At 40.5% G+C, this 24909-nt stretch overlaps 1 protein-coding gene across 4 annotated transcripts; it reads right to left on the bottom strand.

Annotated features, from left to right (window-relative positions):
• Nucleotides 1-507: 507 nt before the first annotated feature.
• On the bottom strand, nt 508-24728 carry LOC106888223 (chromosome unknown open reading frame, human C16orf87). 4 transcript variants are annotated; one of them, XR_001412071.1, is made up of 8 exons: nt 24517-24728; nt 20279-20375; nt 17518-17700; nt 11463-11763; nt 6542-11121; nt 5963-6159; nt 4861-5040; nt 4123-4247 (listed from the first exon to the last, which is right to left on the bottom strand). XR_001412071.1 is itself a non-coding variant. In XM_014942257.1 (4 exons), the coding sequence occupies exons 1-4, from the start codon at nt 24580-24582 to the stop codon at nt 515-517; spliced, it is 462 nt and encodes a 153-aa protein (XP_014797743.1). In that variant the 5' UTR covers nt 24583-24710; the 3' UTR covers nt 508-514. The 4 variants fall into 4 exon arrangements, 2 of the variants coding, with proteins under 2 accessions (XP_014797743.1, XP_014797742.1); XR_001412072.1 differs by lacking the exons at nt 4123-4247; nt 4861-5040; nt 5963-6159 and having other exon boundaries at nt 6166-6646; nt 9945-11121; XM_014942257.1 differs by lacking the exons at nt 4123-4247; nt 4861-5040; nt 5963-6159; nt 6542-11121; nt 11463-11763 and adding an exon at nt 508-630 and having other exon boundaries at nt 24517-24710.
• Between the last annotated feature and the right edge of the window lie 181 nt (nt 24729-24909).

Below are 24909 nucleotides of genomic sequence, written 5' to 3' on the forward strand. Positions count from 1 at the left end.
AATGATGTTCCTTCTCACATATTTGGCCCCCAACTACTGAATTCCTTTTTATTTTGCCCTCTGTTAAAAACGCATTTATTTTGTTGAGTTCTTACCAATAAGATTGCGTCAGAGGAGTACAAATACACAAAGACAACAGATAGCAAGATGCTGGATGACCTAAGAAGTTCTGTAGAAGTAGAAGCAAACCTACTTAAAATTTTCATCTGTGCTGTGCCTTCCTTTCCCACTCTGCCAATAAGCTACAGCAGAATTAGCTTTTTTTGATCACAAGTGATCTAACATTAACCAGAATCACACTGGGCATGGGTACACAAAGTCACAGCCACTCACTATGGACCAGCAGCCTTTAAGCAGATGGACAGGCATCTCAGCAGTACCTGGGCTTAGCATGGGCCATGCCTTCACTGCTTAAATGAAGAGAGAAGTGCGTTTTACCACAGGATGAGTGCACGTGCACTCCCCCCTAAAATAATCAAGCAAGTAATGGAGGTAAGATACCGTACCTTTATCATTACGATCTAAGAGATGTCAGGTCCAGAAGTGTGGGTATAGATCTGGCTACCCCTCTCACAGCAAACACAACTGCCTCGTTTCCACTTGGGTCTGTACAGCAAGATAACCCATACGCTGTTAAAAGAAAACAAAAACAAAACCAAACCAATGTGAATACAGACAAAACCAGTGAATTAAGGTGAATGAGGAACTCTCACAGGGCAAAAGCCAGAGAGGAGATGGCAATGCTGCTGTGCTGCAACTATTTTTCACTGCCTGGCAGGGGATGTTTTTCAGGCCATTCAACGAACAAGTGAAAAGGCCAGAGGTTGCCTGGGGTACCGGAGGATTTGACCACAGCCCATAGAGGTGAGATAGTTCTTCCCAAGAGGTCAGTAGTCTAACATCCTGGCAAAGGGACATAGGCAACCTGAGGCTGCCTGAGACACTGGACTTAGACCTTCAGAAATGTGAGGTCTGTCTCAACTGTCAGACTCCTGCGTAATTTCTAACTCGATCTCTGTGCCCCGGCTTTTCCACCTGTTAAACTCTTCCTAGCTCACAGAATATTATTAGAGCTTTAGAACCTGTTATTACGATTCCCTCTTGTAAAAGGCAAACCCAGCCCATAATTCCTAGGTCAAAACCACCCCAAAACTGTTTAGATGCATCCTCTAGCTCCATAGGGTGGTACAGGAAAAGGGGGGTCTTCTGAGCCGTAGCAGGGACCCTACTGCTGAGCCCTGGTGCCTGGACAGGGCAAGGCTGTTCCTGCAGACTTTGTGGTAGCACCCCCAGCAGTATTCCTGGCATTTACAGAGGGAATGCTATCCAGCCACTCTCAATGGGTGAGGAGACTATCCACATGGGCATCAAGCTCACAAACACAGCCTTAAGCTTTCTTTATTAACATCTAACATTGTATGAATTAAAGACCCCTAGTCCAGATCCTAAGAACACAACAAATACTACAGCTATTCAGGTGTGGTGTTTAATAGATGAGTTGGGAGATCCCTAGCTGCAGAGTAGGAAAATAAAATTAAAAAAAAAAAGCATTTTGAATACATTTGTGACTTATTCCAATAGCACAAATAATCTTGTTGTTACTCCAGATTTAATAAAGAGATGCTATTACTTAATGTGGCAGCAAAGGCATGTACAGCATGTAAGCGCCATGCCACAGGGGAAAGCTTGCATGACAAAGAGAATCCTTTAGGAAATTTGGCAAGCAGTGCGGAACAAGCAATGCTCAGCCTGCGACCTTCCATTAGCAGATCTAAATACAGAACTGTAGTGTAAAACAACACCTTCCTGCAGTATTTTCATTAATTAATATTAAGAATATAATTATTATGATGAGGAGCTTCACCAGTCTTTGCTTTTTCTCCATTTTAACGTCTGAAAAAAATACATTTGGAGCTTTTCTTTCCCACATTTTCATTTCAGGTCTTACAATGCCGATTCTGACTCTGTTTTCAGAAGAGTATTAAAAGCAACAGATCAGTAACAACTATAGAACATCCAATCCACAACAAGGAAGTGGTCCGCTTCTCCCAAATTTGAATGCATTGCTGGAGGCAGAAAACAGGCAATAGACACAGAACAACACTTCCTTTAGTACTAGAGAAGAGTCTAGTGGATTTTACATAAAAGGAAAAACGGAGTTTAGTGCCTTATCCTAAAATACTAAGAGCTAGAGACAAGGAAAGTGGTCGCTTCACATATATGTCAATGTAGATTGTATATATGTCACTAGACATCATTTACTTCCAGAATAAATACAAAGCTTTTCCAAAAACGATTCAAGTAATGCCCAATAAATGAAATCAAGATCAAGGTTAGTACTTTAGCTTTTAGAACAACCCTTTGAGTCTGCTATACTTAGACTCCATAATGCCACTTTCAGACCAAGAGAGCTGTTTGACAGTGAGATCAATGCATTTGGAGCAAAGACCAAGATGAGGAAAAAGAGGAAAAAGGCAATGTTAAGAGGCTATTAATTATTGCTAGCTTCCCCAGGCAGCTGCTGACAGATATGCCAATTCCTGCACTAACTACAGAGCTAAATGAAAGGACTCAGCATTTCTGAGGTGACCTCTCTCATCTCCCAGCATCAGCCTCCATGAATTAGGAGGAGGTGCAATGCTCCACAAACACATCCCATTTTCAGAAAATTTATAACCTAAACAACATTCCTTAGCTGAAGCAGTTAAATGGCAGCTAATACACACTATTGTCCTCCCTGAAAATGAATAAAGATAAGCTTTAGTCTTTTGGCACATTGCTTTCATACACAGTTAAGAATTACTAAATTACTTAAGTATTTTAGAGCCTTTTTGTCATTAATAAGGGGCAGAGAGCTACAAACAGTGATGCCACCCAGCTTAACTCATCACAACTATGCCCAAAACAACTAATTGAAGGTTCACAGATCTCGTCCAAAAGGGATTTCCAAACTCCACCAATAGCTTACCCTTTCATTACGCTTCCATCCATGCAACAAGCTAGAACTGAACGCCAGCATACAGGAGTGTTCCCAGGGAAATGCAGGCAGAACAGCAGGCAGAGTATCGATACTGGAAGTGTTCAGGTCCCCTTCTGTGTCTGATCAGGACAAGTATTCAGGACTTGGACTGATGAGGCGTTTTCTAAGAGCAGTCAATTCCTGGTTGTCTCTGTGCCAGTATCAGCACATTTCTAGAGCTGCTCCACTCACAATGGATTAGTATTAAAGGCTGGGTCTGAAAGCCTCCCCACCTCATTAATATTAATTTTATATTTAAAAAAGTTTACACAAGGACTCATCCGCTAAGGCTAAGAGCCTCATAAATTATATTCCATTTTTAAACCTGTAGCATTCACTCATTGTTTCAGAAGGAAAACACTTGCCGAGACAGCTTTAGGCAGGCTGCTTTTGTTAAAGAGAAGAGTATCTAAAGCCCTGCTTTAACTTCATTAGCCCACAAAGATTTGCACTATGATTCCTGCTTTCACAAACGCAAGTACAACTGTCAGCAGATTTTCATTCTTTCATTATTCTGTTTTTGTTCCAGCTGCCGAAGCGGATGGGTATAATGTCTGCAGCTGAATAAACTCATGAAAGCCAACTTACCTAGTGAACTCTTAGAAAATAGCTATAATCACCATAAAAACAAATGAAAAGAGACAAAGTGACTCAGTGTCTACTTGGTCTCCTGGCACACATGTGTGGATGATTTTGCATTCAAAGACTACCACACTACATAGCAAATGTGGTTCTGTGGGTCATAAAAAGGGTCCAAAGGAGAACAGATTCAGGCCTTCCCTGTAAGGATAGGGGACAGTTTTTGGGTAGTAACCTTCTACTCCTGTATAGCACAGAGCCTTGTTACACAGGTCAGCCTCTGGCCAAGAAGCCTGGGATGCTGAGGCAGACAGTGCCTGCACCCTTCTAGTCTCTGCTAGTGAAGGAATAAACAGCAAAAGGAAAAAAAAAAAAAGATTTGTTCTAGTTTTACCTTATTCTCCTTTGTAAAGCATTTGTTGGAACACAGATTTACTGTTCAACAGCCTGTTAGCTTTTAATATGAAGAAGCAACATTTTGTAAAAACCTGAAGCTAAAAGAATTTCAAATCATTCCTCCACTTGCCTTCAAAAAACTCCTACAATAGTGAGAAGTGCAGATCAAACATGTTTCCCAGAAGCAGGCAGTAATTCATTTTCACATTCCCCATGTTCAAATAATTAATCTTCTTGTTTCCCAGAAATGCATCTGTAACACAGACATTCAAAATATAACATATTCCCTGCTCTTTTCCATTTGCTGTGGTTTCATTTTTGATCTTTCTACAGTCAGTAGGAGTAGGATTCTGTTCATTTTATTTTCAAGTTATTGTAATACATTAACAATCTAATACAGATTTTAAAAGACAAAACAATGTATTTTCCTATGTAGTGCTGCCATCAGCCTCAAAATCAAAATTGCTGAAGAGTACAAAATGTTTGTTAAAGTATCTGTTTCCTTTTCCAAACTCTGTACTCCTTTAACCTTTTTTTTTTCCAGAACTACATTTAGATGCATACGCATGAGCTGTACATAAACGTGAGCTTCACTGTTGCTAAGTAACTGTGTGCCAGCAGATAGCACTGTGAATGTTGTAAGCAACATCAGACAAGTTGCCAAGTCCATAATTTGGTCAGCGCCAAGAAATGTAAGCTAAATATTTTGGGTAAGACTCTCCGATCTTTTTAAAACAAGCATAAGCAACAATGAAAGAAAAATACATTGAGAAGTGACTAGACTCATGAATAATCCCACACGCCATGGGACACTTCCCTATCAGGACAGTTAGGCTATTCTTCAGAATGCAGCTATCACTATTTACCTTAATTAGGGTTCTTCCTCAATTTCTGTTTAGCCCATTATTCACTGCTTTGAGGTACTATTTTCAAAACACTCCTCTAAGTAAGCGTCAGAAAGACTTTCCATCATTTTAAACATTCAGTTAAATAAACAATTTGTTTTAAAAGTACTTTCTTGAAAACTTCTCACTGGATGTCAAGACCTGTCACAGTAAAAAAAAAAAAAGTCATAAGAGTAAATTCTAATGCTCATCTTCAAACCTTAGGATGCATTTGTCCACTCAGTTTGGTGGGGAATTCTACTTGTACAATTTTTTTTTAAATTTTTTTTTTTTAGAGGTTTTTTATTTAGTTTCTTCATTTTCAACAGAATTAAGAGGTAAAACTACAGGACCAAACTCTGAATTAATACTTGGCAAAGACCTGATATATCTCAATGGCTTAAGTATCTCAACTTACTGTATTGTTTTTCATTCTTTGGAATTGCTGTCTTAAAGAACAGAGAGATTTGTTATTTTTTCAAGATGATAGGAAGTAATCATTATTCTCCACTGTTCAAGAAAGCTGAAGTAAAATGCAATTATTTCTTAACATTCTACAGTAACATAGTTTCCCTAGTGAATTTAAAAACAAAAAACAAAACACCTTGCATTTCTAACTTCATTCGAAGTACACATCAACATTTCATGGTTTAATAAAGTCCTCCAGCTGACAGTCTCATTCAAAGTAACAGTTATTCTCTTCAAGAGTTTCTTACACTCCTGCCTTTTCTCTGACTTCTGTCTGGTGTTCAAGACAAAACCTGTACTACCTTCAAGACACTGTGTCATTTCGCAAGACAGTACCTGTCTGATTTAATATCTAGTGCAGCTCTTATGCATGTTATGACAACACTAGATCCAAAGATTCAGAAACTATGCTGTTAATAAACTGTATCCCTTTACTTAAATAAAAATGTCTTCAATACATTAGAATTATTTTAATTTAACTGCTAAAGTAGTAAATTTAATCAATAAAAATTACTTCTGAATATATTACAAACTACCGTGCAGTGCCAGTAAAAAAACAGTGTTAGGACTCAGTATCATTTATTAATTTTACTGAAAACCAGAACTCCTGGCTCACCTGTTGCTCTAGCCAGTTCAGTGACCTTAGATGAAATGCTGCTTTGCTGGTTTTTGAGGATCAGGACCCTGGAGCCCAGACCACCTGCACAGCAGCCTCCAGCACCCATCTCCTCATTGCAGGTGCTTGCATGGGCATGTTCACACACATACATTCCGCTCCACAACTTCTCCAAAGAAAGCAACTCAGATCCCCATCTGAAGATTTTTCTTTATTAGCAACATATTTTCAATAAAATATTCCAAAGTTGTTTATTCCAAGACAAAACAAAAACCACTGAGACTTGGAAAGTTGCCAGGCTATTAATGTTTGTACTCCTGGTATCTGGAACACTGACTGTTCTTAACCGCACTTTATGGTCTTCAACACTACCCAGGATTAAAAATAGTAGTTATTTCTTAACCCTTATGACAAAATTAAAGACCAAGTTACGACCAAGAGAAATAACACACAGTAAGAGACCAAAAGCAGTAAACTAACTTTTATAAGATGGAGTTCAGGTTCTATGTACAAAGCTAAGAAGCACCAAGAAAAGCAGCCTGTGGGGGGTGAGGGGAAGATGAGAGAGGGGTACCTGACCTCTTCCTGGGGGATGCGCCGCATGACGACACCAAATGATTCATGAGAATCATGTTTTGAACTTGAAATTAAACAACTTCGGCGAAAGCAGGTTTAAGTTTTCTTCTGGAGAAAAAAAGAAATACACAGATTTATCTATTTCCACTGTCCTCTGCCTAATCAATTTCTTGCTTTTAACTTAGATTGGAGCCCCTATTCAATAGCTAGCAGATACAAACAGCTCTTACTGAAGAGCAGAAAAAAAATCCCACTCTAGTACATTAATTTACAGACACTTTTAGTTCATTATGAATTCACAGTATCTACTGAAATAATACATTGTGTATTTCTGTAGTGTCTGATCAACCACAAGGCACCAAAATTGATCACCTTCGTATCAACTACTTTAAGTAGACGAACTGTTTAATCAGATATAACTTTAGGGCAGCCAGAGTTTCTGCAGTCACTAGTGAATTTTGAAAGCGACAGCCTAAAAGAAAGGAAAAAAAATTATTCTATAACTTACTACAGCTGTCCTACCATCACTGCTACCTTAGTGACAGCCTCCAAAAAGGGTAGGCAAACAACTGGGGAAAGCAACATCTTGAAATGCTACAGTTAAATATGCTACAGGATATTCATCCGAACCTACAGTGAAATAAAGTAGGAAGCCTAAAGCTTACAATACACTGATGACATTGCTAATACTTTGAAGAGTGACAACTCACCTGAAAGTGTTGGTTAGACTCGTTAACATTTGCTCTGCTATATTTTCATAATAAGCAAGAAGCAAGAGAAGTGGAAATCTGTAGAGTGAAACAGTTGGTACTGAGAGCCCCACACCTGCTATGGGCAGACCTGGTCCTGCAGACTAAGCACTAACAGCTGAAGGACATCTTCAAGGTCATTTTATTGTAAAAGGAATCTACTTTCTGCTCCCCAAGACCATTCTGTGACGCAAACAAGCACTGGAAGTAGAGACTATCACAAGATTTGCTTCAAACACACACTCCTAATTCAAACAAAACCATAGATGCACCTAGAGATACAAACCAGGACACCAGCAATACCTGCACACGCTCATGCACGCAGGGGGCCCACGTTTGGGATAACAGCAACTCAGAAAGGCTTTAAACTAAACAGTGGTTTAAGACTGCTTTCAGGTTACATTGTTTAATCACAGGTTATCAATACCATAAAGGTTATCAGTATTTTTAAAGAACAAAAGTCAAGCATCATGTCCTGTTAGGCAATAAGATACTAAGCACCCACAACAATACAGCCCAAGATACCAGGAAGACACTGTGCTGATAACAGCCTACATCAATCACTGTTTCTCTCTAAAAAAAGCTAAGAAATCTCAAAAATTTTTAAAACACTAAGTAAAACCAACCCAAAGTCCTTGTTTAGGACCTGATATTTGAAGCAAATATCTCAATTCGAGTCTCCCTCTTGTAAATCTTGCTGCTCAACCACAGGGTGATGTCAATCTGCGACTAAATCCCCAATACCTTGCCCCATTTTCAACTTTCTTTAATCAATCATAACAGTATTAGAGTGAAAATAACAGGAAAATTAGAGATGTTTGTAAAATTTGACCAAAGAAAACTTACATATATAAGACTTCCATGGGAGGTGAAGAACCTTTTCCTTCAACCATTTTTTATTAAATTGCCAACTGAAAGTTCAGAGTTCTTTCATCTTAACAAATTATTAATCTCAGCCAATTTTCACAGCTCAAAAGCTAACATCCCACACAACTAACGAAGCCATCTACTTTGGGTGCAAATTGCTAGTAATACCCATTAGCAGGATTTTAACCTCCTAAGTAAGGTATGAGTAAGTGACGTTCTAAAGAAAAATAATATTATTTTCACCAAAAAGGGAATACCATGCTTTTCCTAGTAGCAATAGTAAGAACGCCTGAATAGACAGTAACTGTCTTTGGCATAAGGCTGCCATCTAGTAGCACAACAGAGTAAATGCAGAGGAATCTCAAGGCAGAGTTTGAACTGTGAACCTGCTTGATGGTCTGATACGCTGTTACAGAGATACGACACCGGAAGCACATTTCTTCAGAAGAAAGGGGGAAAAGCAGCGGCAGAAAACAGAGCCTGCTAGATGGTGGCTTATAAATATGCAGTTCTACAGTACAATCCTAAACTATTCAGTTCACAACATCAAGCTCATCTGGTCAGATAAGTCAACATGTAGAGATCATATGGAGGTGGAGTGGTAATTTTGTGGTGGTGACATACTTGGTCTTCTTTTGAGTTAATTAAAAAAAGGGCAGCCTAATTCACTTTTTCTCAAAGAAGATTATTTTTCTCATGCTACAAAATGCAGTGAAACAAATTAAGTGGAACTGAATCACAAAGACACTCAAAGGCAGGGCCTAAGATCCTTATACTGGAACTAGACAAAAAAAAAAGTGTTGCATAAGCAGCTTCCTGAAGTGTTACATATTTATTCTTGTTTCTTGGAAACTATGCAGTTCTAAAGAAAGACCAAGCTGCCGTACATTATCTCTCATGATTTAGCTGTCACTGGCTTTATTTTAGTTTCGTTAGTGATCCAACACATTTTACAACTATGATCTACAATGATTTGCCACAGTGTTTCATCCATTGATCATCTCTACCACACAAAGAGTGAGCTCTTGAGATGCCACCGGGTTGACACCTATTTCACACAATGCAGAGGCGTTCCAGTTCAGCCACTGAATATGTTCCAGTAAAGCTATGTCCTCAGATACCACAGCCAGAGTTACCAGGGCTTTGGGAAGATACTGAAGTGTCCTGTCTATACAGGAAAGAATGGTTTGTTTCTGGCTGTTTCTGGGGAGAAAGTCAGGACTCTTGCTTTGCAAGATCCCCTGGCAAAGCAGCACTCTCTCCCTGGGGTACTTTCAAGGCTGCCTGCTTCCACCGCAGCTTTCTTGAAGAAACTAGAAGATAGCAGGGGAAGAAAGATAGCATGACCACAAGTGGGAAAGAGCTGACAGCAGAGACGTGGGTAAGACAAAAGGGAAGAAGTACATAAATTTAACTCAAACCACCGTTTCGAGAGAGCCTCCACCGACAGAGGAGAAAAAACAGCCTTCAACTTTTGAAAGGTATGAATGCATTTTGCAGTACTTATCATCTAAATGTAAAACACGTAAGTTAAATTTTGTCACATCTAACATACATCTAACATTAAACTTCAGTCCCCTAAAGATAACTTTAATTACAGGTACAGGAGCAGAAATAAATAGATATCTGTGGGAACACAGATCACAACACCAGAGCCTGCATTAGTAGCTCCCTTTGTCCCTTAACACAGTAGATTTCATTCTAGCAACAGAAGCAACACACGCCTGATCGTAACCTTAAGTTTTCAAAATCAGAACTTCCCTTTTGTCATTCTGACTTTAATAACTTACCATGCAAACATATACTCTAATCTCAAGAGTTACTCATCTGTCCTTACTACTGGTATCTGTGACAGGCTACAGTTCTGGAAAGCAGAAGTCTACATGATGTAGGGAAGTAGATCTTGTGTTCGCAATTCCTCATTTACTGGAATAAAGACAAATGTAGATTAGTGGTTTAAGTGCATTTCCACACCCATTCATCTTGTCCAGTGTTGAAAGGGACCCAGTTACTTCTTGGGAGTTAAAAATTAAAAATCACTTTCCCTGTTTCCTGCCTTTGTTAACAAAGTTTGCGTCTGATCAGTCCCTTATGGCTTAAAATCATCATAGCTCCTTCCTTTAACCAATAACTAATAAACAATCAGTATTTGATCGTCTAGCTTTATTAATAAAAATCTGCTTCTACCCAGAAATCAGCTCTGTAGCAGAACCTCACTGGGTAATTCTCACTATTAAAGTAACGTGATACTGAAAAGCATGAGTAATACTGAAAAAAACCCACATTTAGTGTTTTAAGTGTTTAAAAAGACATTTAATTGCATTCCCCTTCTTAGAAAAGAGTGAATGAAAGGCAGCAAAAAGCTAGTGTGTCAGATTTTATGAATGCAATTGCCTCCTAAACGTCCTCCCTCAGGATTTTACAGGGCTTGAGCTTTTTTTTTTCCCCCCGGTAAAACAAACCCCCCACGTGCTTACTAATGCAAGAGTTTTGGCTCAAACTGCACTATACCACTTTAACAAAGACAACGCTGTTGAATGCTTTCCCCAAACCTACTTCTACCAAAACCGTTCAGTTTTGCACACTCAACCAGACTTTTGCTTTGGCATTTAAAGTCAACAGTCCAAAGACAATACTGCTGAGAATTACACTTTTAAAAGACAGACAAAAAAAGCTGATGAGAGTAAAAGGAAGTAGCATAACCTCATCATTTAGAAATACCAGTAAGAAGATACAACCTGCACGTCTACTTACCATCTGGACAAGGCAGATACCCAGCAAACAGTGGTTACAAAACAGGCACTTTCCTTTCAGACTTCACGAGTCTGACCACAGAAAGTATATGTGATATTTGAAAAACAACAGGGAATCATTTTCTGGAGAGAATTCATAAACAATACAAAGTCATCAAGCAGAATAATCCCCCAAATGAAACCATTTAATTTCCTTCCTATGGGAATATCACACCTATAAAAAAAAAAAAAAGCAAATCTAAAGTCATCCCTAGGATGAATACCAACACACCCTAAGGATCACAAATGTACTTAATTCCCAGTTCAATAAAATATTGGAATATCAATTTATTAAAAAGTTATGTGAACTGTACATACGTAAACTGTAATATAGCTGAAAAATCTGAAATATATAATTTTAAAGGAAAATCATTCATTTCTGAAAATATTTAAAATATTGCATTTCTGGCAGCAAATTTAAAAGAAGTGCTCTGGAATGGGTGCAGTCTCTCTGTGCATTTGTCTAGCATTTGTCTTCAAAGTGTAAAACATATATGCTTTCTGATTTTTTCATACCACAATCTTGCAAACGCTTTCTTTCTGACTTGCAGAGACAGAATTCGACTTCCAAGAACAACAGCAGAATATAGGAAATAGCATGGTCCTTGATGGTGCAGACAACACTTTCCGAGAGTCCACGACACCTTGGAAATACGCTAGCCATTCTGCATATAAACGCATCAGATTGTGCTTACAAGTTACAGAATAAGTCTTTGATTGATAATTTTTCTGTTTATTTCCGCCAAGGCCACTGAAAATACGAAGGCCTTTTCATCTGAAAGGTTAGCATACATGTCAACTTCTTTTTCTTGTTTCTCTGTAGAAGAAAAAAAAGTCACTATTAGAAGCTTTTTCCATTATCCAAAGTTAATGCAAGTACATAGTAGTTAATAAATGATGTGGAATGGAGTACTAGAATTGAAAAGAAGTTAGACAATCAACTCCTATGCGGGGAGGGATTGAGAGAGGAGGAAGGAATGGAGGCACACAAAGGTGCTAGAAGAGTCAGAATTAGTCATCCAAAAGCATGACTGAATTTCTGTTCTTTAATGACAAAGAAAGAATGAGTCACTAACATTATATTGACTCCTGGCACAAAAGAGTATTCAAGTGTTCCTCCAGTTCGGGGTTGGTTTTTTTTTTTTTCTTTTACATAAACACCTCCCATCCTAGAAATCAAAGATATTTTACCATATCCTCATTAAATACTTTTATCCCATTTTACACCTAAGTAACAGAAACTAAAGAGCAGATACATGGCAGAAGTCAGGTTCCCAATTTGTCACCACGATCGCCTCCGGGATTTCTACACTGCTGCCTTTCAAGCTTCTCCCGGATACAGCACAATGCTGACACCTCACTGAGCAAGGGAAAGCCTCCCAACTCCCTCTGCTGATGGGGGCTTCTCTCAAGGCTACAGATACACAACAGCAAGCCATCAAGAAGTTTCCACTCTGCAGGGCTCAAGTACACTGTTACACTATAGCATAAGACAAAACTCCTAAAATAGTACTTTCATACATACCACTCACTCCAGTTCTTGACTACATATATCTCAGTTTAGCTAGCCATGGGTGGCTGACACAACTCATTAAGAAAAAAACCAAACCAAACACCAGCTTTGTCAGCAGAGGACCAAGCCTGCAGACACAGAGAGGAATACATACAGAGCTTTAAGGCTGGTGTCTAGCTGTGGAACTCCAGCTCTAATCCAATTTCCACAGTGGCCTGAACTAATTTACAATCACAACACAACACTCACCTGACAGATTCCTCTGTCTCATAAACACACAGACACACATGTGCATGCTCTTTTTGACCATAGCACACTGGCAGACTGTCCACCAAGACACCTAAATCAACAACAGGCAAGTGAAAGACAAAGCAGCATTGGAAAATAATGGCAAGCACCCCGTGGAAAAAAGATCCCGGCATCTCATATCTCCCTCTACTCACATGGTTATTCCTTCAATGCATCTATATTCATAACAACACTTTTAGATTTGACTTCACATCTGATTGTCTGTGTTACAGCTAGGGATGCCATTCCAACAGACTGCCTTCCCTGTGAAGTCAAATGCTTGTGTTAAGCAGCTAAGTGGGAGAACCTGAAAAATCCTTTACCACTGTGTTCCAATTTAATACTGATAGAGACACATGGCAACAAAATCTTCTACTTAAAGATTTCTAGACAACTAAAATCACACATAGGTTCACCTTTCCCTGCAAGTAAAATTGCTTAGTGAGGAGCCTGGACACACAAAGATGCATCAGTTTTTAGTCTGAAAACAACAATCTTGCCGTAGCGAAGTAAAACAAATCAAAGCATGTTTGCTATTTGGAATGTAAATTATTTCTGCTTGTTCCCTGGCTACACAAGTCAATATTCTCTAGTGTATTCAGTTGCAGTGAAACTCAGTTTCTCGGCTTTCATTTCCAAGTCCTACCCTGTAGTTTAAGACAAATCAGTTTCCATATGTACACTCAGTCTGGGCTGCTCCACTTCCTCCCTCCCACCACTTACAAATTAACAATGCTGGGAGTTGTTCTGAGCACAGACGCTATGCACACTGGTTATTCCACATTAACCTTGTCTATTTTCATATCTAAACCCCTCCCTTTTTTCATACTTCCTGATCCAAACAAATCTAGCCACCACCTGAATATGTCAGCACCCAGCAAGATTAGAAATAGCTTTTTTTTTTTTTGCAAAGAAGTCTACAATCTGTTAACAGTAATCAGGGGGGGAAAAAAAAGTTTCTCAAATTTCCCTTACCCCCATCCTTGTTCTGCAAGACTTCAGCTTTACAAATAGATATCCTGGTATCAAACAGTATCAGGGATTAGCACAGACTTGCAAGCTTTATGCATTAAGACAATTCCAGTTCTCATCAGTAACTAGTGAAGAGCTTGCACCTGCCTGACATTTTACCATATGCTACTCGTAGGATACCATTGTTTCTACAGACACTATTAAAACTTTCCATTTCACAGTCTTATCTGAAAGTAGTTTTGACTCACTTCTCTATTATTAGCAACAGATTGTCTTACAGAATTACAATAGTATTTGTAACGTCTTACAAAAATGGTAAGTCTTTTAATATACAACTAGTAGGCTATTTAGGTGAAAACATTGTTTTTCTGTAGCATGTCTCTTATATCCCCAGATCTCCTGCAACCCACTAGATCCACAGCCCTTAAAATTCTGATCTATATATAAATCAAATACAAAATTCAGAGTTCTGAGTTTCACTCACCAAGATAGTAAACTACTTCAAATGTGCACACTGGGCAAGCAAATGGATGAGTAATACAGTTGGAAATTACTAGAAAAAACTCGTGTGAAGAAATTAATCTTAAGTTTTATCAGGATACTGAAATGTATATTATCTTTGTAAAGATTCACCCCTTGTTAAGTATCAAGTACGTTTTAGTAATAGACTCTAGGCAACTCTTACTCAGTCCCACTTGATGGTAACCTCTTTCAGGAACAGAATAACCAACACCACTTCCTCCAGCACATGAGGGGTTTTTTTTTGTTTTAATATAATTAAGGTTGTTATCTAGATAAAGCAGCCTGGGAACCTGTCTAGCTGTGTATCACAGTCCCATACAGTAAAATAAAAAAAAAAAAAAAAATACAATCACAACAAAAATCGGAATCAGATTATTATGAAGTTTCAATTTTCACAATATATTCTAGCACTTCTGACAAAGAAATTAAGTGACATTTTTGACAAGTCAAGCCTGCAGTGAGGAGTTCCTGTTTTCCAGAGTCATCACATGGGTCTGAAACATGTGATAGGAATATTCTCTAGTTCCCAGTACTCTGCCATATCCCCTCAATCTACAGCAGCTTCCTCTTTCCTCCCCCTCCATTCCTTCTTACTAAACCAGCAGAAAAAATAGCTTATTTTAAAAGGCCCTTTTGCTTCTCCTATTCTTCTTAATTGCTGTTGAATCCTGCAGCTCTTTGCCCTAATGTGAACCAGTCATGAAGGATACAAAAGAAGTAGTCAAAGGCACAGACATAACTGGGAACAAGCACGCTATGTATGAAAAGAGCACGGCACAGGCAAGGAAGCAAAGCTACAGATGTCCTGGATGTCATCGGGAAGAAAATTTTCCCATCTGTCCCAAATGGACAGATTATCTGCTCTTGCATGCTATTATAATTCAGGCACTCTCTGTCCTCCTGGTTTTCATCTATAAATGCATTAGGCATTGCAGAAGCCTAAAAAGCAGCAAATATTTAACAGCTTTGCCAACAGTGGCCTTTCTTCAAGTCTTTTGAGGGAAAGAATAGCACAATCTCTAGTGGCAAGTAATATGTACACAAAATATCCTAGAAATACAAGATAGGCAAGGAAGGAAAATATACCACAAGTCTAAAACTAAGCTAATGTCTTGCACTCCTGTGCTGACTTTTGACATTACATAGACTGATAGAAGGGCTAGCAATGACTCACACAGAAATCACTTTGAGTAGAGGAATTAAAGTTGCTTAATGTGCTTTTATGCAAACAACACTATCAAGCAGCAGGTTCAATAAAGGAAGAATATTTCTAAAATACCCCACTAATTACTCCACAAGTACTAGTTAGGCCACTTGAAAAGGGAGAAGTCAATGTTAACTTGTTTTATAGTAATTACTTACAAAATGACAGGTTCTCTGCTGAATTTATTTTTATAGCCAAGACAGCCATATCTATCAACTTCTTGTTTGTTTTTTCAAGTCTGCTCAATAATCACCACAGTGGTCTACATGCACTATTCTGACATAACCAGAACTAAGTCAGAAGTAAGAAAAACATTCCTAGCACACTTACTCCTAACCAATAAGGTGTGCTGTGCTGGTGAGAAGCAAAGATAATTACAAATGGGTGTGAACCCAAGCACAATACCAACTCCACAGAGGAGGTCAAGTAAGAAATAGCAGGAGTAGTCACAGTACCAAGTAAAGGGGACGGTAGAACAAGAACATAAAGGCAAACTTCTCAAGGGAGATTCAACTTTACAAAACAAAGCAAAACAAAAAACAACCACCACAACACCAAACACCAAGAAAACAACACACCACACGCACTCTTGTGCAAAGATGTCACTATATACGTATTTCTACTTTTCTACCACAGAACACTGGCATATTGTCACAGTTTGGAATATGCAACAAGAGAGTAAAAACATTCAGAATACTTTTGAATAGAAAAACAATCTCTAAATACCCCTCATTCTTTCAAATTCTTGCTTCTCAGAGACTATAAAACATGCTTTAAGACAATGGATATTTTCTTTTGATTGCTTAGATTGCTTTCCTCTTTTTCAGGGGACAGGAAAGAAGATTTACTTTTATAGGGCAACCAAACAAGCTCAAACCAAAGCGTGAACTAGACTAGCAGTAAAATGCCTAGAAATTATCCTAGCTTGGATCAATAACAAATAGAGCAGCTCTGTATTCTGTGAAGCTACATACATCAACAAGCTATATGCAACAGTGAAGCAACTGCCATCCAGAAAACATACAGAAATCAAATTCTAACTCCTCTTCCCCCAGCCAAAGCACTAAAACAACAAAGTCCTAATTTATACTTTGCTTTTATAGGAAAGAAACTGTAAGAATGAACAGATATACATTAAACAGCGGAGACAACAAAATTGGTTAGTGCAACATGGATTAACACCCATGTTTGTTAACACAAAAAAACCCACAATTGCATTTCTGAGTTATGCCACAAGGTATGCTTGATGGTTTCAATAGTTTTAAGAACAAGATCTTCTGAGTATTTATATGAAGTCTTCCCTTTCCCCTCCTAACTGCTCTCCACAGCCTTTAAGACTATACTAAGTTTTGAATTATTAAAACCTAAAATTATCTCCAAAACCATAGATATCAAGTGCAGTGTTGATAGTCTCGTACAAAAAAAAAAAAGAATCCTCAGTGAGAGTCACATACTTGAAGGGCTCCAAAAGTTTGTGCGTAATAGTCTCTTTATTGTATATAGATTGAGAACAGCAGGTCACCAAGGAACCTTAATAAGCAAGGGGGCACTCTTTCCTCTAGGGTATTATTCCCTAGAAACATGGGGCAAAAATTCAGGTCATATTAGTGACTCAAGATGCCCTTTTAACTTTGGTTCTCTAAAATGTTTCGAAGAACCTTTTAAGCAGTCCAACCATGGTAATCACACTCTGGTAACAGGCATCATTACATTGTTTGTCTTCATGATATACAGCAGCAGTACCTCAAAAAGAAAATAAACAAAACCAAAGCAAAAAAACCTACTAAGCTCTACAGTCCAATGGTTGTCAACCTACATGTTGAAACTTGATCTGGTGCCTAAAAATATAGACTTAGTTCTTCATAGTTCAAATTAAGCACTGGAACACAAAACCAGAGGTCTCTACAGATGTGAAACAGTCCCTTCCCCATGGTAAGATATTGGGTATTGGCTGAAATAGTCTAGTTACTTAAATGGTTTGAATGGTATAACAGTTTATTGACCAAAAAAACCCAATAATAATCTTAATACCTAAAGAAAACCCAATGAACATAGTTCTCCAGTTCTCATACCTCTTTCTTCCTCGTGCTTTTTGGCTGAGGCACTCTTAGGTCTTCCTCTTCCTCGTCTGCTATGATCTGAATGGCTGTTAGACCTGGATCTTTTTCGGTTTTCTAAGTCTTTATTCACTGCAGAATTTATCTTCTCTCGTTTAACTCTCTCTGTCCGTCTTCTTTTGGCCTCACTCTTGTTTTCTGTGCAAATTAATAGAGATGGTATGATCTAGATGTTTTTTCCTCTTTGTTCTTAATTTACTCTTAGTGCTTGCCCCACCCACTAACATTTTTTCTTTAAATCTCCTAGCAAAAGTGGTTAGATATCTATACCTTTACAGAACAGTTACATTTGCACAATATCCATGCAGAAATTAAGGTGTCAAATCCAGAATGACACTTCACTTGTTGATTACAAGGATCAAGCCTTTAATTATTCCAAATGCATTTTGCAACATGAGATATTTGATAGTAGACAGAAAGTTCACAGTTCCCATAATAAGATGAAAAAACCAAAATGTACAGATCACAGCCATCAAGATAGCCCATTGCACGTTTCCACTAGCCAAATAAGTTCATCATATAGGCAAACAGCAAAGTATTTAATCTTTCTCACTTCTGTGCCTGGCAAGATCACGAAGCAGATCCTCCTGGAACCTCTGCTAAGGCACACAGAAAATAAGGAGGTGATTGGTGACAGTCAGCATGGCTTCACCAAGGCCAAGTCATGCCTGAAAAACTTGGTGGCCTTCTACGATGTTGCTACAGCATTGGTAGATAAGGGGAGAGCAACCAACATCATCTACCTGGACTCATTCAAAGTGTTTGACACTGTCCCACACAACATCCTGATGGCATGGATTTGATGGATGGACTACTCAGTGGATAAGGAAGCAGCTGGATGGCTGCACTCAAAGGGTTGCAGTCAACAGCTCAATGTACAAGTGGAAGCCAGTGATGAGTGGTATTCCTCAGGGGTCAGTACTGGGACCGGTGCTGTTTAATAACTTTGTCAGAGACATAGACAGTGGGATCAAGAGCACCCTCACCAAGTTTCCTGATGCCACCAAGCTGTGTGGTGAGGTCAACACGCTGGAGGGGTACCATCCAGAGGGACCTCGACAGGCTTGAGAGGTGGGCCCATGCGAACCTCATGAAGTTCAACCAGGCCAAGTGCAAGGTCCTGCGCCTGGATCAGGGCAATCCCAGGCAAAAAATTCAGGTTGGGCGGAGAATGGATTGAGAGCAGCCCTGAGGAGAAGGACTTGGGGGTGCTGGTGGACAAGAAGCACAACATAAGCCGGCAATGTGTGCTGGCAGCCCAGAAAGCCAAGCTCATCCTGGGCTGCATCGAAGCACAGCCAGCAGGTCAAGGGAAGTGATTCTGTTCCTCTACTCAGCTCTGGTGAGACCCAACCTGGAGTACTGTGTCCAACTCTGGAGTCCTCAACATAGGAAGGACATGGACCTGTTGGGACGGGTCCAGCAGAGGGCCACGAACAAGATCAGAGGGCTGGAGCACCTCTGCTGTGAGGACAGGCTGAGAGAGTTGGGATTGTTCAGCCTGGAGAAGGGAAGGCTCCAGGGAGACCTTACAGCGGCCTTCCAGTACCTCAAGAGAGATGGGGAGGGACTCTTTATGAGGGAGTGTAGTGATAGGACGAGGGGTAATGGTTTTAAATTGGAAGAAGGGAGATTTAGATTAGATACTAGGAAGAAATTCTTTGCTGTGAGGGTGGTGAGACACTGGAACAGGCTGCCCAGAGAAGTTGTGGAGGCCCCATCCCTGGAGGGGTTCAAGGCCAGACTGGATGGGGCTTTGAGCAACCTGGTCTGGTGGGAGGTGTCCCTGCCCAGGGCAGGGGGGTTGGAACTGGATAATCTTTAAGGTCCCTTCCAACTCTAACCATTCTATGATTCTGTAATTCCTAAAAGCTGGTAAACTACAAGTATACTTTAAAATAATGATTAAAAAAATAAATTTCCTAGTTTCCATTTTGTAGGCCTAGTAGATAATTTTTAAAAGTAGACATTATAAATCAGATAGTTGGTTTGTTGCTTGTTTGTTGTTGTTGGTTTTTTTAAACATCTTCCCTGACAGGTGCTTGTTCTGACTAATTCCTACTAGGATTGGAGGAAGTGATAAAAATGAACACAAGGAGAATGTTAATCATATTCATATGCATATGAATGCATATTCAACTGACTTCTTACTGTGCCCATCAAAAACAAAAGATACACAAATTAGACACAAAAAAACCACTATTTTTTTAATTTAACCATGCAGAGAGATGCAAGACCCAAGGTTTTAGATTTAACGTACAACAAATTTTATACAAAGCATAATTCAGGTGTTCATTAATAAGTACAACTCAACATAACTTCTTCAAAAAAAGGATTTTTACTTTCAGAAAACCCAGCTTCAATCAGCATGTACTCTGAAATCTGATCCCTTTGGCACCTCTAGACATTTAGGTTCAAAATAGGATTAACAGAAGGCTTTCTATAAGAGTTATTTTGCATAGTAACCAATATGCACAGCTAGAATAAATGCCAACATCACCAGAACAAAGGAAGTAAGACTGAAAACACCAGCTTTTTCCTCCCCTCAAAATTCAAGCTAAATTAACATATTAAAGGTCTACCATGCACAAATTCAAGGGAAAGTAAACTGACAACAGTCAATTTACAGAGAGAAGTAAAATATTCTATCTTTTGCCTCCAAGAAATAAAAGGGAAAGAACCAGTGTGCCCTCTTCCCCTCCTCTGTAAGTATTACCTGTGATGGGTGGTGATCTCTCAGCACGTTTAGCATGCAAGAGTTTTCGACTAATAAATATATAGCCACAGGGACAGGATTTACATGCAACAGGAACCTGGGAAAACAAAAGACAAATATTTCAGATCATTTCAAATTATGACAAAATACCTGTCCAAAGGAGGGAAAAAAAAAACCACACAACCCTAATAACTCACATTTTGTCCCCAAAGATACCTCTTCAAAATCAGTCTGTACTGTAAACTATGGCCTGTACTATTACACAATTGTATTTAAACACAGTAAAGCCAGGTTGCGCTGGTTTTCTGAATCACTTTTCTTTATGCAGTTGTTAGAAATCAAGCTTGAAATGTACAGCCATTGTGACTGCTTTGTACTACAAAACCCTTTCCCCAAACTGTCGAAAATGAGCAGGAGAAAGCAGAGGACTAAAGCAAGGGTGAATTTGAATCGAAATACAATTTCTCTTCAGCGCTCTCAAATATCCCCATAAGTCAGACATTCCCAGTTTTTTTTCTTTCATTTACCTTAAAAAAATTCAAGAAAAAGTATGAGTTAAAACTGTCAGTATGTTCCGAGTACACTCACTGTCAGAAGCTCCCTTAGAGAGCAGGAGCAGCTTTAAACAGGAGGCATAATAGAGCCCGAAGAAAACAGACGCATTTGTACCACCCTTACAGCACAGTTGTAGACAAGGCCAGGAGGCTACAGAAGGATCTAGTTAATTCAAAATGCAAATAACCTACCACAGCTAGTCAAAAGCTGACTGCAGGCTGAAGAGTTTGAGAGACTATAGTGCTTCTCCTGATCAGCTAAGCAGTCAAGAGCGGTACAGTACGAGAAAAATCTGGAAATGCCACACTGGCATGAAAAGTGACAAAAATCTTACTCTGAGCAATTAAAAAAAAAGTGATGCTGATAAATTGCAAACCTCATTACCTTCGCTTGAAGCCAAGACCTTTGAGATCTTTAAAGTAGTAAAGAATACACCATATTGCTTTGATTAGGTTTAAGACTGAAAACACAAATCAAAGCAAGTTTAAACAGAGATCTGGAAGAGATTAACACACATTAAAGTCAACTCATGTTGAAGCACGACAGTGGGGGGAAAAAAAAGCAAGAGGTAATTTCTCAAATGTAATTCTTTAAGACAGGTCTCTACAAGTTTGCCAGTGTCCACTGAAACAAACAGGGGTACAGAACCACAACTGCCTGCTCAATTTTACCGGACATGCAGAAGAACCAAGTCCCAATGTTCTACTGGCTAGGAAAAAACCTGCAAAATTCATATGTGAACTTATAAAGGGGAACTTAACTGCTACTCAGAATAAACAAATTATTTTGCCTTCTGTAGCGCACCCCAACTCCTGTACTTCACCCTATGAACAGCTTACAAAGACTTTTGATACAGGTTTTATCTAACTAGAAACTTTAATTCCCTTTTTGGAGACACTGACATAAAACCAATTCTACCCAAGGTTTATTGAACCTTAAAGCTCAGAATTTAGCAGACATGCGTGCATGCTTATCTCCTTGTACATAAGTCAAAAAAAAAAACTATCTAGCAGACAGTTTGTATTGTTAAGGTGATACAGGAGTTCCGTTTAAGCCCATTTTTGAACACCTGGGTCTCTCCAATAATTATATTTCCAGGCACAGCCTAAAAAAAAAAAGTGGGGAAAAGCACCCAAGGGGATTGGAGGAGACCCAATATTTTTCAATCAACTTGAATATGTTTAACAGAACAACATTGTTCTCGTGTTACAGGTTTGGCAGGTAGGTGTGTGTGTCATTTAGAGGGGGATTAGGCGGGAAGGGGCTTATTCACTGAAAGATACCAGTTATCCTTTGAAGGCCTACACTGGAAACATCCTGTAATATAATTATTAAGGTGACATAATCCTACTTTTCTACTCTGTTTAACATTTTCCTAACCAAAAAGAAATTGAGTTTCTCATACAAAAAAGTTTACCTGAAGCTAAATTAAGAAGTGATAATAATTTCTCCTGATTAACTGCAAGCACTTCAGGCTCCCTAGTTTAACGGGGCTGTGCTCTGGTTGTGAAAATATCATCAAAAACCTTCTTTTTTATTTTAAAAAAGTCTAAGTGACAATTACAACAGAAAAGGTTTAAAAGCTTAAGAAGTATTACTCAATATTGTACTCCAATATTTGTGGCCGTCTAAGTATTTCCATGCGTGCCACTTCGAGTGAGGAAATCAGAAACAAATGCAAAGCTCTTGTTTATGGAAGAATTTAAGAAATGCTAGTACATGACACAACCATTAAGAGTCACATAAGAGCTTCCCCACGCTCTGCAAAGGGCTGACTTGTACTGTAGGTTTTAGTTTCTTGTCCTCTCTCAAACATTTAGCACTGGAAAACAAGGAGAAATGGTTGTGCCGAGGCGGAACATGTATGCACATTAATTACGTGTCAGCCACAGAAGAGCTGCTAACAGAAAACCTACACTGACATATGCATATCGTGTTTCAGTTTTAACACACAGAACAGAAAGTTTTACCACCAGCTTAAAAAGCCTATAATGTTTGCTTACTTGCTCTCCCTATTGTTGATGGTTTGACATTCACTACATTTATTTTAAAAAAACCAACAAAAAACCCCACCATCATCCCATATTCAACTCCTCACTCATTTCTGTTTCTTCTTTCACCAACTGAATAACCAGAACTTGGCACAAAATTTCTTCTCAGAAATAGTATTTCAGTGACGTGCTTAACATGTGAGCATTTGCAAAGGTTCATCTGTTGCTTAGAACATGAAAGGATGCCCCACACACAGCTTAACATTCCAAACTGTTCCTGGATGAGTAGAAACACTATAAAAATCTATGCAAGTCAGAACAAATAAGATGACTTTTTTTTTTTTTTAATTTTTGTAAGTAAGAAAAATAGCACGGGATTATTTTTTTAAGCATAGCTAAAATAGCGTATACCAGCCAAGTTTCAGGAAAAAATAATAGAAGCGTGTTTGCCATGATTACATGTAAAATTCTCTCCCCCTGCCCTGAGCCCCACAGCAGCCTTCTGCAGTGCTGTGCTATTGTTCCAGCAGAGGAGCGCTGCTGAACCAAACTGGCCTATTTTTAATAGTAACATCATTACCAGTAAAAAGGATAAATGAAAACAAGCTTGTGAGGCAGTAACAGTTCGAATCAGCTGTTGGTAACGTTTAAGCGTAAGCAACTCCATTTTGTCCACATCACAAAACTGCAGCGAGACACAAACAAGGCTTCAGGTGTACATTTGGACTGCACGATAGAAATTGCAGCAAAGGTCTCAATTTGGCTGCTTCTCAACTACTCCATGAGAAAAACACCACAACGGAACGCTCTCCCAATGAGCCTTAGGCACGTCAGTCACTCAAAGGACAAACTGCATCGTATAGATTACTCAGTTAATTGTATTTTTAATAAATTACGTTGTTACTAAACGATACTAGCGCATGAACAAACAATTCTGCACGTCCCTCCAGGACAGTACAGCTATTTCACTACGGAACACGGTGTTTAACGCACATTCCAAGCAGAGGCTGCGAAGGCAACTTATTTAATTCATATAAACGTTGCTTCACAGCGGCAGAGAGACACTTTTAATTGTGTGTCTATCCCTCCCCCCCCCGCTCCTCCCTCAAAACCGACCAGCTCGGCCACTGGCTTCTCTCTCCCCGCTACCGGCAGCGCTGGATCGGACGGGGCGGCGGAGGGGGGGCGAAGGACTCGGGGCTGTGCCTGCCGCCGCCGGGAGCCGCTCGCCGGCCGGGCCATGGATGATCGACGGCCTCCCAACCGCGCCCGGCCCGGCGAAAGGTCGGTACGGGCAGCGCACGCCCCAGGCGGGCAGGCCGGAGCGGAGCCGGTCCCCGAGGCGCTGCCAGCGGAGAAAAGGGGCTGAGGGCGAAGGAGGGGGTCCCGCACTCCCGGGGCTCGGAGCCCCCCACAGCCGCCGGCGGGGGCTGAAGCCCACCCGCCCCCGTTCCGGCCACGGCTCCCACTCTGCCCTCGGGCTCGGAGCCCCGGCGGCAGCACCACCTGTCCCCGCACCGCCCCGCGGCACCCCCGGCCTGCGACGGCAGCCAGCCCCGACGGCGGGCCGCCTCGGGACGGGCGGAGGTGGTGGGGCGGGAGAGAGCAGGCTCCTTCCGTTCAATGGGAGAGTGCCGCTTGAGCCTCGGGGTGGCGGGGAGAGGGGGGGAGCGGGCCGGGCAGGCGCCTCACCTGCTGGTCACACTCCGGGCAAGACTTGGTGGCCATCTTCACTTTCTTGGCCCTGCTCGAGGACATGCTCGCTGCTGCTGTTACCGCCGCCGGAGCGCCGACCGCCCCGCCCCGGGGAGGGCGGGAGGAACGGGGTAGAGAGGGGGCCGGGGAGCCGGCGACAGCCTCCGCGGGCTCCGCCCGCCGCCGGCGCGGCCCCTCCGACAAAGGAGCCTCTCCCCCGCCGAAGCTCCGCCTGCCTCAGCGGAGCGCGTGCGCCAGGAGCTGATGCCGCCGCCGCCGCGGGATTGGCTGCTCGCGCGCGCGCCGGTTAACGGCCAGCCGCGCGCGCTGGTAACGGCCGCTCGCGCGCCCCGGTTAACGGCTGCTCGCGCGCCCCCGGCACTGAGGGGG

This window comes from Calidris pugnax, unplaced genomic scaffold (assembly GCF_001431845.1).
Source record: "Calidris pugnax isolate Ruff unplaced genomic scaffold, ASM143184v1 scaffold28, whole genome shotgun sequence".
Lineage (NCBI taxonomy): Eukaryota > Metazoa > Chordata > Aves > Charadriiformes > Scolopacidae > Calidris > Calidris pugnax.

Bases quoted from the DNA above. Each gene is read 5' to 3' on its own strand.
- LOC106888223 (XM_014942256.1), bottom strand. From the start codon at position 24,582: ATGTCCTCGAGCAGGGCCAAGAAAGTGAAGATGGCCACCAAGTCTTGC. The intron at 17,701-20,278 runs GTAATACTTACA...TAATTTGCACAG, and splicing joins GAGATCACCACCCATCACAG to AAAACAAGAGTGAGGCCAAA. The intron at 11,764-17,517 runs GTATGAGAACTG...TTTCTTCTACAG, and splicing joins AAAGCACGAGGAAGAAAGAG to AGAAACAAGAAAAAGAAGTT.